Source organism: Tinamus guttatus, unplaced genomic scaffold, assembly GCF_059628265.1.
Source record: "Tinamus guttatus ecotype Peru unplaced genomic scaffold, ASM5962826v1 Tinamus_guttatus_pri_ptg000486l, whole genome shotgun sequence".
Taxonomy (NCBI): Eukaryota; Metazoa; Chordata; class Aves; order Tinamiformes; family Tinamidae; genus Tinamus; species Tinamus guttatus.
Genome location: NW_028289020.1, coordinates 609971 through 625307, shown reverse-complemented (window position 1 = coordinate 625307; position 15337 = coordinate 609971). Strand labels below are relative to the sequence as shown.

General features: G+C 35.1%; 1 protein-coding gene across 1 annotated transcript in view; it reads left to right on the top strand.

Moving 5' to 3' along the window:
* LOC148592902 (uncharacterized) overlaps window positions 1–15337 on the top strand; it is a 127958-nt gene that overhangs the window by 20237 nt on the left and 92384 nt on the right. Inside the window, exon 2 of the mRNA XM_088533156.1 lies at window positions 8977–9413. Within this exon, the coding sequence (XP_088389282.1) occupies window positions 8977–9413 (437 nt within the window). The remainder of the gene's footprint in view (window positions 1–8976; window positions 9414–15337) is intronic.

Here is a 15337-nt window from a genome sequence, read left to right as displayed (position 1 = left end):
CTTAAAGAAATGCATGTCTCATTGGTAGAAGTTATTAATATCTGATCCTCAATATTTTAGTGTGAATTGAAGCTTAAAATTAAACACGACCAAAATAGACTAACCCTTCTTAGGGTAAGTTTGTAACTTATCCTAAGCAGAACTTTTAAAAGCTACTTAAGGCATACTGTGCAACAGCAAAAATGGCTTCAGTGTGAGCTTTCTACTGATTCTGGGAAGGCATCTGCTCAAATCCCATCTCTCATTCACCCATTGAAAACAATTCAGCCAAACCATCGAATTTGACTTGGCATTTTTAACAATAATCGATCTATATTTTGCTGACCAATGCTATCTATTGTACTTCACCCCATACTTTAGTGGAAATATTATGCTGAAAAGAACAGTTCTTTTTATGTCAATCTTGGTAATCCAGTTTACCATGGTTAAATTCTTTGACAGAAAGTTGAATCAGGTATTTGTAAAACAATTATTTCTTTCAATTTGATGTACTTTCTATAATTTAAAAATGGTACTTCAACAGCTACTACTTCTTGACATTTCCTAATGTCATATTTGTTTTGCTTGTCAGATTTCCTTTTCTACATTTTGCCTGTATTTTAAATGAGACTTCAGAAACTGTTTAAGGTTCTTTAGCTTGCCACAAGCAGCCTAAGAATGAAACTTTAATCCTCGTGGGAATTTTTCAATAATATAATTTCAATAATATAATAATTTTCAATGCCTGCTTCTGGCAACCAGCATTTCATTGTTTGAGTGAAAATATTTTATGCTTATCTATAAGACATACAGAGATTTAATTTGGTAGCCTGGCTGAAAAAAAGTCCTTATTCCATGTGTCTTCTAGTCATTCTACTCTGCCTCTTGTTTTTAAGTTAATGCAAAATTTAGGCTTAAAAATGTGATGGTTAGGTCACTTACTTACACTACAATCTTCTAGCTCAAAAGGTATCAATTTACTGTAAAAGAGAACTGATTTACTGAGAGAAAAACAAAAGATTTACTACAAGATGGTAGACATGATAATGAAATAACTGAAGAGAAAAATAATATCAATTTTACAGGTGCTTTTTCAGTTTCATCTCTGTGATATTAGTTATTCAAGTAAGTTATGTGAAAACACTAAACATTAAGAATTATTTTTGACTGCCATACTGAACATTATAAATTTTTTTAGGACTACACCTCAATGGCAAAAACAGACTGAAGACTTACATTAGGGTAGTTTTTTTCTAGCATGTGGAAAATTCCCTCTATTTTACAGAAACATTCCATTCATCTCAACCATTCTGCGATTTTGTGATTTCAGACTTTCTTTTTACAGGGGTAGAAGTTCTCCTTCCTTATACTAATTCTAAAGAGTAGTTGATATATTTTTCCATAGGTACCTAGCTATTAGGTTCTTTTTGCACAGTCCTCGGATTCTGACCTGCTGAGTCAAAGCACAGTTTAAAATATAGATATAGCTATTAGCAACATGCAAGCTCTGGGAAGCAACATGCAAGCCCAAAATCCCAAATATTCCCCCAAATAAAAGTAGAATGAAGATAAAACAGAATGAGGCACAATGTGGCATGATCATGTTTAGAAGCTATTGTGGTTTTATTCTTTGTTATATATCTTATTGCAAGGAAAGTTGCATGTTAGTAGATCTACAGGCTACTTCACAGATATACCAAAAATGTGGCCTCGAAATCTGTTGATGATTTCAAGACAGCAAAAAAAGGCTGCTATTAATGAACATGTGCCTGCTCATTTCAGCAGAAGCAAAGCCTGTGCTCTTCCTCAGCTCCCTAAGAACAGTAGTATCCTAAAAAATCCTTCTGAATGTGTCCAATTCAGCCTCCAATTCACTCTGGGTGCTGTACTCCTGCAACTGAAGTTGAATTGAGAGAACTCGGCATTTCTCAAGCCCTTAATCTTATTAAATGCTCCAAAACAGATTTCAAAGGTGAATACAACTCTGACCTATAAGTAGCATGTTTTTAAGCATAGTGTAGGATTCATCTGGAGAGATGGAAAACTAAATTTAAGCTTCTGTAATGTCAATGTTAACTGGTTGCCTAAGCCCCTTTATAGCTACAAACATGAGCATTTGGGCACATTTGAAATACTCTAACATGTGCTGATTGGCCTCCAGAAGCTGCTGTAGACTGGTCTAGTTCTGCTATAAGTCCAGTGCTGTATCAACCTTATCATAGTTGATATCTTGGATATCTTAGGGCCTCTCAAATGGATCTAGCTTCCTATTTTTTCAGCAATGAAATCTTGCTCTCCAGTGGCTCTACTAATTAGAAATTTGTTTCTAAATTTAAACAGCAATGTCTAGTGCCATTTAAGATGCTCAGGGGTGACTGAGACACTTCCACGAGGTTAAAAGATATGACGTAACTGTAGAGAAAAAAAAATGAATAAAAAAATCTTATTGAATTAGAATCAGGTACAATAATAAAGGATATGTCATTTGGTACTGGAGATCTATGTTTAGGCAACCGAATTGCACTTGAAATTTAAATGAAAAACCTCATGTCTTAACCCTTCCAAAATTTTGTACCAAATATTTAATCTGTCAGGAATAATAACGATTGTGGTGAGCTGGATAGGTGCTGAACATGTTGACAATGGCCACAGAGACAAATATTGCCCATTTAACAGGACGTCCATGAGACCACCTGTGGAACAAAAGTTTTCTTCAAATAAGTAAAAATGACAATTGGCTTTCAATCAACAGCACAAATAAAGCCCAGACAAACAAATCAGTTTCTTTGTCATTCTGTAAAAACAAATTATCCAGCAATCAACCTTAATTATACCTCCACAGTAGTTCAGTTAAGAAATTACTATCTGAGTGAGATCAATTATAAATGTTATTGTGTTCATACCTAAAAAATAAAAAATTATTTGTGATATGCAAAGAATAAGAATAATAACTAGTAATGACTATTATTTTCAGAATTACTGTTATGGAAATCAAGATAAAATTTCCTTATTTTTGAATAAGAACTGTTTGTTTCTTTTATCCATATAGCTAATACGTAATAGGCAAAACTACAGATAAAAATAAATACTTATTTCCATTCCTAAACAGAAATTAGCATTTATGTTTAGATTTTCAAATACATGAGCATAATTTTTTGCATTCCTCTAGTCAAAGTCATCAATTTTTTTTTTCAAATATTTATGTGTAAAATAATAGAAGAATTTTCATAATGTTATAATAATCAGGAAATGCATTATACAGGATATTTTCCTTCAATTATTTCACATTTTAATTGGAGTTGGAAAAAACAGCTTGATGAGTCAAGTCATGAGTAAGAGCGTGCATAAATTACAAAATAGAATTTTCCCATCTCAGGAAGATTAGTCAAAGCTATTTGGAGAAAACTGTGAAGTGTAAGAAAGAAAGACACATTGTTAAATTAGTAAACCTTTTTGCGGGTGATTAAATCATTCATGATTGATACAGAGAGAGCAGTTAGTGATATCCTAGGATCACCTTGAGCACATTTCTAAGGATTCTGTCTTGACAGCTTTTGGACATCTTCAAGGAAGGAGATCTGTCAACCTCTCTGGGCAACCTGTTCTTGTGCTCAGTCACAGTAAAGAGATCTTTCTCATGTTCAGATGGAGCTTCCTGTGTTTCCGGTTGTGTGGTTGCCTCTCATCCTATCACTGGGCATCACTGAACAGAGTCTGGCTCAATTCTCTTTTCTTGCTTTTTTACTTCTTTTTCTCCAGTGATTATGGGAAAGAGATACATGAAAATTCCTCTGTTTAACTTGGGGTCTGTTAGGATAGACTGCTGTTCCCCTTGTCATTACTTCTGTGTATACAGATAAAAGAGAAAACTGAATACGTGTCCCATCCAAGGTAAAACTGTGATGCAGAACTACCTTAAAAGCAATCAGAAAGAAACTAATACTACAACATCTCCTCTGGGGTATGTATATAAACACATTCCTTTGAGAGGGACCCTGATTGGGTATAAGCAATTGCTGTGTTCTCTAAGATGTCACAGAACATTTGATAACACCTGAACATCTAATACACAATAAGATTGCCTGAAGAACAGCTTTTATAGGCCAAGACTCTTTATGAGAAACAAGTGAATGTGCTACTCTGGTTAAACCTTTTTAGTCCACTCTTTAAACTGTGAACACATACAGATTTAAAATGATATTTGAACTGTTTAGCAAGTTCAAATCATAATATTGCTGTTAGTGAACAGGTATTAAGCTAGGGTGCATGCATCTGATTCCTCAAATCTAGAAGTGGAAAATATATTTAACCATCAGAAAATGTTTCCATTTTCCAGTTACTTTATCTTTTATTTTCAAGTTCTCAACTATTATTCTCCTTTGTTCCTTTGTATGTTTCAACTATATTTCAAAAGGATACTCCTCTGTAGTTCTTCACTTGACTTCTTAGAGCATTTTCATATTCTCACATTTTTCTTTTGCATAACCTCCCAGTCTGTTAGACTAACTGTACTTCATTGCTTCTTACTGAGAGTCAACTTATATGTAAGAAGAACTCCTCTTTCCCATTATTCCATTATGAGTCTATGACCTTTTGGAACTAGAAGCAAAGAGGAATTAAAGATGAAGCCTGATCTATAGAGAAAGCAGGACATTCAATTTTTGTGACACATTGTTACTATGACGCCATTTTGAATAAACTGTGATCTGTTTTGGTATAATATATTTTAGTTTTTTTGGCTTGTTATGGCTTTTCTTCACATCACAGCAAACCACTTTTCTGCAATACTCTTAGTTCTCACATAGAGTGAAACAACAGATGTCAGGAATGTGCATTTAATAATGTATTTTCCTGAATAATGTTATAAGATGGCAAGGCAGAAACAGCAATTATTACCTTAAAAACGGCTAGAGGAAATTTATTAATCCTGAAGACCAAGTACCGATTGTTCAACTCAACTATTTACGTGCTAACGTAAAGATATAAAAGCTTGATTTCTCCCACAGTGTGCAGAGATATTGGAATGCCTTCAAAAGTAGAAGCCTTAATAAAATGTTAGATAGGAAAGAAAAAGAATTTATAGGAAATTGCAAAATTAATCATATTCTTTTTTTTTTTTTTGTCCTATCTGAATTTATCCAGAAACATTTGGGTCATTTGTTAAGAAAGAAACAAGACCATCTGCTATGGGAGGCATGCCATTGTGGAAATCTATGGGAGAATAGCTTTAAGGAACATTCAAAAGAATTTCTAACTCGAACTGAGTAATGATTCACAAAGAAGAAAACTCATGAGGTTTAAACAAGGGGGAATATGTACAAAGTTAGGTCTAGGAGAGAAAGGAATAAGAATTTTGTTTGTTCTCAGACAATGAAAGAACTGAATGTTTCATTAGATTGGAAGGATTCAGATTTTCTTTTTTTCATAAGTTCCCATGTTTTTCTTGCTTCAATGGATTCTTGTGTTGTTGTTGCTTGTGTGAAACCAAAATTAAAAGGTAGTATCTCTTGAAGCTGTTACTTAAATATTTCTTAATTACTTAGATAGTACTTAAATATTTCAAACTGTTCATCATTCATTGTTGCTCATTTTCAGTATGTATATTTAGTTGCGCAAAATGAAATAAATAGACTTTTAATAGTAAACCAAAGGGATATTCTCACCTATATGAATTATATGTTACCCAGTGTTGCCAAGAACGCAAGAATAGTAGTAATATTTGTGATATTCTTTCAACATTATGACAAACTTCCAAAAACCCATCCGAGCAACATCACGATAAACAAAATGAACTGCAACCCATCAGTAAACACTGCAAATCTAAAGAAATGCATTTAATGTTTCAGAATACATCAACGTTCTCACCAGCTGGAGATTTCAATGGCATGAAAGATGCCTTCTAAAGCACCATGACATCAGTTCAGGACCCCGATTTCTATATTTTAGTGACAGAATCCATCAGTGAGCAGGAGATGTGGCACTGGCTTAGTTGCCTTGGCAACCTGTGTTGCCAAACAACAGACTGGGTATGTTGTGAGAGGTTTAGACTTTCGGGCTGCTAAGAGACTCACTGCAATGACAGTAGAAACAATACCTCTGACTGGATGCTTTCCTGATAGCAAAACAAGATAATATTTTGCATAATTTTCACCATTTGTGAAACTTCCCTGTTCGCTTTGTGTTATGTTTGGTGGTAAAATTAGCTATAATGGATCTGAACTATTAATCCTGTTCTAAGTCTCTTATTTCAGTTGCTTCATGTTTTCTTAGATTCCCTCTTGCTAAGAAATCTTTCCATGCATGGTGTTTTGTACAATGGTAAATTTTGGTGAGAAGGCTTAAAAGAAGGAGGGAATATTTCATTATTGTTGATTTATTTAGCAGTTTTTTTAGTCTTTTCCCCCTTGGAGGTGCTACAATTTTAAAATACTGCAATAATAAGATATCTAGACAGGATTATGTGCCTCCTACCACAGGAAAAATATAAGAATAAATACATCTGTACCTATAATTGGCATGACGATCAAGGCTACCTCTTATGGAGCTGGAGCTTTAGACAAGTCCGTGTGGAGCAGATGGTGCAGAGCTTCTCTCTGATCTAAGACACACTGTTATCTACAGACACCCAGGTGGGAGTCCTCTGATCAAATGTAGATGCCTGAATTTAAACTAGTCACCCTAGGTTCTCTTTATAGCCAATGAAGAGAAATAGATACTGTTAAGAAGAAATTTATTTCAGCCCAATATAGACTAATAAACCAGGATAGATGAACTCTGCCCTGTATGTGACTATTTCTCTCCATTGGCTATAAAAGTTTTGCAATTAGTTTCTTAGTGACTAGTGACACAGAAGTCTTCATGGTAGCTTTCTGAATCTCGGTGAATGGAATCTGATAACTGATGTTTGTGGAAACTACCAATTTTCACACTCCAGACCATTAACTGAGTCTCATTTTGTGTCTCCCCTGGCCACACCGTTTCTATGCTCAGTTAGATTAGGACATTCATTAATTATTTCCAAAGAAGACTTTGCTTAATCACAGGTGATTCAGTCTTCTTTGAATTAGCAGGCTAGTGTTTCAAGTAGCTCTAATGGAAGACATTTCTATGCTGCTGCTTTTTTTGGACTCTATTCTGTGAATTCTTCTTAGTCCTGTATTCAGTTTGTGTTTCAGCATCCTGGGTAGGACTCAACTCACTGTGTAAATGCACAAATGAATTTGCCTAAAATGCAGGTGCAGATGTATACATGGGAACTAGATTCCCACCATATTTGATTGAGATAAGGGACTCAATTCTGCCACTCACCTTGAAGCATCCACTGCCACTTCAGACCCTATAGGGCAGCAGGAATATCCACATCACAGGGTTAAGGAAAGATCTGTCCTTTGCTGGATCCACATGAAGGCCAAATGATATAACATAGGATACTTAAAATGACTCTGGATATGACACTAGACACCAACTGAATTTTGTCCCTAGTAAAATGTTCAGATAACCAGCAGCATGTGTTTTCAAATGAACAAAGTATCTCCTTTTGCTTCCACAATAATATACAAGAGTTCCCTGGCAGTCACTAAAACGTAAAGATGTTATAGTTTAGATCAAACTATACAGGAAATAATAGTGTCCAGTGGTTAAACTTTTCACTAGTTTTTATTGTGTAGAATTTTATCCAAATGGGTTTAGTGACAGTATTTGGGAAAAAGATGAAGAAACCCTGATTATAAATTTCAAAAGTAGAGTGCTTGTGCCTTATCTGGGGAAAACTGCTGCTGAAAACAGTGAGTGTCCCAAGCACTGCATCTGGTACTGAGCCTAGAGAGCCATAATGCCCTCTTTTTATTTTGGTTTAGTTATGGAAGTCTCGACTCCTGTTTCTTGAAAGTCACAAACAAACAAGCCATGATTGGTGCATTTGTTTTGAAATTAGTTCCACTGTTTTGTATTAAGTGGGAAATTGTATTCTTATATTAGTCTTGTAATTCAACAGTTTAAGCAATTTTTTTTTTTTTTTTTTGCAGGAAGTTAACAAGAAACAAGCTGGGAAAAAGCTGCCTCTGGGTTGTTGATGTCCTTTTGTGTGAATTCCACTTTCTCTTCTTTTTCTTTCTGTGTTCTGGGACACCTGGATCATTTCTTGCCCTCCAGCAGGCTTGGAAGCTCAGCTGATGTAAATTGGCAGAGATTTGTTGCTTTCTTTGGCACTAAATTAATCTACACCACCTTAGAGTGGCTCTGAGTCGTAAGAAGTGATTAGGTAGAACTGGACACCTTCAGTGTACTCCGGACATCAAATTTCTATGTCAAAAAATATGGATGCAGCTCTTTGCTCTGGGAGAAGAACTCGCCAAATATGCGCAGCGTATCCCACATATATTTCAAAAATGTGCTGTCAAAAAGTACTGTGGCTGGTCCCATTAGGCCCAGAGTACTGACATTTATGTAATTCTTCTTCTTTTAACAGTCAGTGATCATGTCATTTTTTAGAGCTAATTGTGTCTTCTTTTCTTCTTTTCTTCCTCTCTCATCCAGGAGTAATCAAGTTTATAAAAAAAGATACTTTTTTTTTTTTTCTCCCTTTAATCTCATCCCTCTATTTCTCCCTGTATGTAAAGATCTGTGTATCAAAATTTTTCACTTCTTCTAACAGGAATTGAATGCAAAATCAAAAAAAAAAAAAAAAAAAAAAAGGAAAGAAAAAAAAAGGGATTTGGAATGACAGAGAGATTCTTGTTTACTAAAATAAAATTCTTGTTTACTAAAATAAAGTCATCTTTTTTAACTGTCACAGATGCCAGAATGTACATTTTGGACAGGGATAATATTTTATACCCCTCTTACCTAAAATCCTGTACAGAAAGATACGGCTTTCTCTTAAGCATTCAGGAAATTTTCACTTAAAATCTTTTTAGTTTCTTGCAAAATGCATAAAAGAAAAATTGTACATTTGCAGGAAATGTATGCCAATCAATCTCCATTTTTGTCCATTATAAGCGTCTCATGACAGAATACAACAGAAAGGAAGGAAGGAAGGAAGAGAGGAAGGAAGGAAGGGAGGGAGGGAGGGAGGAAGGCAGGAAGGAAGGAAGAGAGAGAGAAAGAGAGAGAGAAAGAGAGAGAGAAAGAGAGAGAGAGAGAGAGAGAGAAAGCGAGAAAGCGAGAGAGAAAGAAAGAGAGAGAGAAAGAGAGAGAGAAAGAGAGAAAGAGAGAAAGAGAGAGAGAAAGAGAGAGAGAAAGAGAGAGAGAAAGAGAGAGAGAAAGAGAGAGAGAAAGAGAGAGAGAAAGAGAGAGAGAGAGAGAGAAAGAGAGAAAGAGAGAAAGAGAGAGAGAAAGAGAGAGAGAAAGAAAGAAAGAGAGAGAGAAAGAAAGAGAGAAAGAAAGAAAGAGAGAAAGAAAGAAAGAGAGAAAGAAAGAAAGAAAGAAAGAGAAATGTCTCTTAGAAATCCATGAAGAAATAATTCATAATGGGAAAAAAAAATCCAAAACTTCCAAGTAAGTCTGCTTTTGGATTTCCCATTTTACTTAATCTGTTTGCTGTTAAATTCTATCAAAATATAATGTATTACATCTCATTAAATATATGTGTCGGAAGTGTATGGAATTTCACCACAGTTTACCATGTGGGTACTGAGTGCTTTGTGGGTAACAAATTAGGAGCAACATGGCCTGTTTGCCTTGTTTGGGCTAGTGCACCTGGGGGAAGTGGAATTTTCTGAGGAAAAAGAAAAAAAAGTGTTGTTTTTCTCTTTCCTTTTGAGCACCTCTGAAAACTGACTGGAAGGCTACTTTTTGCGTGTAGCATTGGTCAGAGAGAAACCCACCAAGCACAAAGCATGCAGCAGAGGTCAGTACACCAGACATGCTTGCTGATCTAACTGAAAATCAATCCTGTTGGAAAAGAGCAGTGTGTATTCAGACACTATTTGCTGATCCAACTTGCTCTGTGGCCGTGCGAAGGCCAAAGGAGGATGCAGCCAAAGGAAGAGGAAGACCTTTCAGCAGCTGGTTTTGAAAAGCATCCCAAAAACATAACATACAGGAGGGCTGTCTCGAAGCATGGATCAAATTCATAGCCAAGTTTGACAGGTAACACGGAAGAGTTTTTTTTTTTTTTTTTCTTAAATACTTGCTGCAATCTGAAAACCACTGAAAGTCACTGAACTAGCAAGTGACTGTGGAAGAAACAATTTATTTCAAGGACATAGTGGACAGTCATTTTTAAGCCTTTTTATTTAATCTATCTCACCTGACAGGCTGAATTTTCTCAATTTTAAGACTTTTTTTTTTTTGGTCTTTATTTTGATGAAATAAAAAGAAGCTCAAGTGATTAAACATATGTGAAGTCTTTTTCTAGAAAATTAATACTTTAAAGATAAGTACTTCTACTTCAGACCTCTGGTCAACATTTTTGATCAACACTTTTGAGAAATGGCAGAAAATATACCAATTTGTATATATACTTAAAAAAAATCTTCTCTCCTCTGCAAAAAATGAATCTTCTGGAAGAATTTGATTATTTTTACATTGACACTAAGCATGCTTTTGCTAGTTGTTTAACTGGTATCTAGGACATTATGCAAGTTATGTTTCCAACTGAGTTTTTTTAATACAAGAAAACTTAATCTGCTATAATTACCAAGACATGGCATTTACAGAACTCAGAAATATTAACAAGTCTCACCATTCAGGTACACTTTCTGTCTACCATGACAACTGAGAGCTTTTGATCTTCCTGACAAATCATGAGCATTCTACATTTTCAATTCAATGAAAAAAATGAAGAGTCAATATAGTAGGAAGATAACAATTATGGCACCTAAGGCACAAAAGGGCTGTTGAACTCTAAGTTGTTTAAGTTATTACTTTTAATCCACTGAGGGCATTATAAAAGGAATGCAGGAAGGTAAAATAGAATTAACACAAAGATATTTTAATAACTTTTTAAATATAATAATTCAAGGAGAGTACTGGTTGAAATATTTGAAATGAATACTATATTAAATGAACTTAAATAATTTATTCCTTTGTGAACAGTATGCTATGGTTCTAAATCTAATAAATAAATAAATAAAAATAGGTGACAGGCTATTTTGAGTCCCTTCTTAAAAGGAGGAGAGTAAAAACTGAACTACTGTTATGAATTAGAAAAACTGGAAGAACTACAGACAGGAAACAGAAGGAAAAGAAGCAGAGCAGAGGTTGGTGAAGGACATAAAAATAAGAAATGAGGAAGGAGAATTCTAAATTTGATAAACTATTTGATGAGAGATCAGAAAAGAATGAAAATAAGTAAAAGGAAACATATTAGCATTATATTAGGAAATAAAAATATGTGATAAAATTGTACTTTCTTACTTCCTTAAAGCATATTTTAAAATAAATGTCTCATGACCAGTTCTCTGCTGATTTCTGAAAACCGTCCTACTTGGAATATTTCACAACTCAAAATATTAATACACAGGATAAAAGTTCCTGGAAGGTGCAGTATGGATAAAGGAACCATGGGTCTAAGAATCAAGATAGATTCAATCAAATGAGCATAGCTTTCACAATACAAAGTTCTTTAGAGACAATTGAGACCAATCCTTTTGTCAATTGCTGTTATAATGTTATTACCCCTTATTACAATATGTTGCCATTCTTTTTTTGGATCACTTTAAGCATCTTTAATCATGCTCAAAAAGCCTTTACAAGCAGTATATATGTAGTTAAAAGCACAAAACAATTATTTATTGGCTAACACAGAAAAGGTAGCTAGGAGCTACTGACACATTTAACTGTGAGGTGTCAAATAGGCACCTGAAAAGTCCTTCCTGACCAGAAAGACATCAGGCAGGAGGGAAAATATCAGTCTTTACTATTTCTGAAAAGGTTGCTAAATTTTGATTAGTTGCTGACCCAACTGTATTGCTAATAGTCACTGACACTAATGACTGCAATCAAAATCTTTTTATTTATTTATTCTTTTTCTTATAGGATTAGCAAATTGTTGTTTATCATCCTGAAAACTTAAGCTACTAATACTCCCCATCTCCATAACGTTCCTCTGTCTGTGATTTTACCTTCCTTATTCTTCGTGGCTCCTCTCTCTTGACTTTCTCAAAGCTCTTCTTCCTCAGATGCCTGAAGCAAGGTTATGCTGCTGGGCCACATCAGATCTGGGTCTGGGGTCCTGGTGACACAGGCAGGGGAGGCTATGTCAGTAAGAACAGGTTATACATGCTGTATTTCCAAAACTAGGATGAACTCGTGGAAATGAACTGAGTGCTCTGTGACTCTGCTGCAGTGCATAAGTTAGGTCCCTAATTACTGGAAACTTCACTCCTGTCAGGAGAGACAGAGAAGCTTCTCCAGGCAGAGAATTAGATCTTAATGGACTAAATAAATATCTGTAGATGCCATTCTTTCTCTCCTAATTATCTCTCTCTCTCTCTGTAGAAGCCTTAGGAGAACAAACCAAGTCATATAGCTTAGTAAGGAATGTATTCGTACTCCTTGGGATGAATCCAGGTCTATACTTCCCATAATTTTATTGAAAAACAAAGCATTTTATGACATTTACTGGTAAATGATTTAACCTTGAATTCTTACTCACATGAATAATTTTTTCTTCTGAGTAATTCTACTGAAATCTTTCAGACCATTTACATAAGAAGTACTTACTGGATGCATGCCTATCCTCACTGTCACTGCTGTAACTACAGCTTTATAAATTTGTACTTAATTCGCTCCATGTCGTGCCCTGATTCAGAATAAAGGTACAACATACTATCTGAAGACAGTCAGAAATCACTAGTTAGGCTTATGTTCAAATGTGTTTCCCTGATTCACTGGGCACATCAGCTGGGGGTTGCTTAACGAAGTGTTGGGCATGACTATGTGTATGATTTTTTTTTTTTTTTTTCACAGGGTTCTCACCTGTGCCCCTGTGTAGAAAGGGAGAGACCCTGGCAAACAGGTGGTTCAAGTACATCATTTTGTGCCTGCATTTTTCCCTCAGCTTTTTGCTTACACTGTCACTTGCTAAGACCTCAGCAAGCTGCAAGACCTTCTCACCAAGTCTCTTGAGCCTTGTCCAATCTGGATATTCACACCACCAAGAGGAAGAATCTTTCTGGAGGGGAGTGTGGGGTAGTGGGGTGTCCTGACTACTATTGGCCGCCATTTCCCTTCTCTGCTTCTCTGGTGTCACCAAATTCCAGGTCAGAGCATCACATGGCAATTCCCTTGATACCTTCAGTGTAGGATGCTGTTTCCTTCTCGGTTTCCCATTTGTATACTTTGATCCTATGACCAACATACCCTCCACTCTCTCTCTCATAATTACTTGATTTTCCTTTTCTCTCTCTCTCTCTTTTTTTTTTTTTTTCCCCTCAAGGAGATATTTTAACAATTTGTTAAAAATTAGATCCAAAATTAACAGAAAACAAGCAGAATAGGCAGCACACCTGAGCACGTTTGGCTTCCTCCAGATATCCTCTGCAGTACAAAATTACTACTACCGATTTCTCATGACTGCCACTGAGTAATGATTTTGCAATTTGTTATCTAAAGCCATTCCTAGTTGTATGTTTATTTCATTTATTACTGAATAGACGTAGACTCTGCAATTCTTGTTCATGCAAGAGGTTTGAAAGTAAAAACTATGTGCATGAATAAGGGTTGCAGGATCAGACCATTAATTAGCAAATGTCAGGAAAGTACTTTGAGATTCTGCAATGAAAGATGTTTTGGAAGTACAATTAAAACATCAGATTTATTTCTGCAAGTTAGTCATGGCCTTTATAAGAACACAAGTATTATGTTTCCGGAATTTAAGGGAATTGAGAAATTTTTCACAAAACCTTTATATACATATATATATACACATATATATGTTTGTATTCTGTGTATTAATAAAGATAAAACAAGGTTTCAAAATGTTGACTGATGGCTTAAGGCCACCCTGAGAAGACTTTGAAGCCTATCTGTTTATATTATAATTTACTTTGAACTGTTTTGAAAGCCAGTTGTGACTCAAAGGAGATTCAAAATGATTAACAGAGTCATGAAAGTTCTTCAAGAAAATAATAAAAAATATATTCCTCCAGTCCAATGCACTACTTTGTAAATTCAATTTTTTTTGAGAAAATATTTTAAAGATGAATTGATTCAGTCTGTTTATAAAAATATGCACTTTACTACATAAGCACAAAAGAAAAGGAAAAAGCAATATCTGGGAACTACTGGTTTGCTTCTAGTTCTCAAAGGCTGTGATTTCTTTGCTTTGTATGCTAGAATAAAAACAGAAAGTAAGAGGACTATGGTTTAAGCATTCCCCTTGGAAAAAAAAAATAAAACGTGTTATTTTGTTTACAAATCACATAATTTGCAAAATATTAGCCTTGACGGAACATTCAGATTCCAAAAGGGTATTTTAAGAGCTTTTGCAGAAAATGTTTTCCCTTCTTTTCCCACATTAGCAAGAAAGACTGTCAGATTGACAGAACAGAAGGAGAGGAAGTATGAGATACAGTTTTCTGATGCTAATAAATACATACACGTAGTACAGCACATTATACTATCAGCCTTTTGAAATCAGTTCTCATATTCATATTTTTCCCTCATTTATTTTATTGTTTTAATGAATGACCTTATCTCTGGAGCTCATATTAGGTAATATCTGTTCTACAAAATAGTGACATCGCTGTACATTGGTCTATTTTAAGAACCTAAGAGTCTTAACTACACAAACATTACTACTACACTGCTCCCACTCCTGCTTCTGCTCCTGGTACTACTACTACTTTTTTTTTTCCATTTCTTTTTTTTGGGAAAAAATAACACATGTATGCCAGGTGGGGTTTTACAAGCTCTCACAGCTTTATTCTACTCTCTCATTACACAGGGATAGTTCCCATGGTAACTATTACATCATTTGGCACACATGCTACCTGAGGGAAACAGAACAAATTCAATAAAGAAACATACATTCACCATTGTGCAATGCGAATTGATTTACTTACTGCTAATTATGTTTCCTAAAAACAGCAGACTGCATCAGTTTTCAGTGTCAGCATGACCACTTATGTATCAAAATTAACATTTCTGCTCTCAGTTCTTTGCAGCCCCAAACCGCCCTCTGCCATTCACCACTCAGAAACCTTAACACTTCTCAACTGTTTTAGAAATGGGAACTTGCTCCTCTATGACTGAAGTTTCCTCTTGCACACTCACATTCTTTCTTCTTCTAATATTGGATGATATTGGAGATTAAAAAAAAACAATTAATTACATGCAAACCAACACCTACAGATGGCTGTTTGGGGGAAAATAGAATATTTGCTTAGAAATATTTTCAGAAATCTAATCTAAT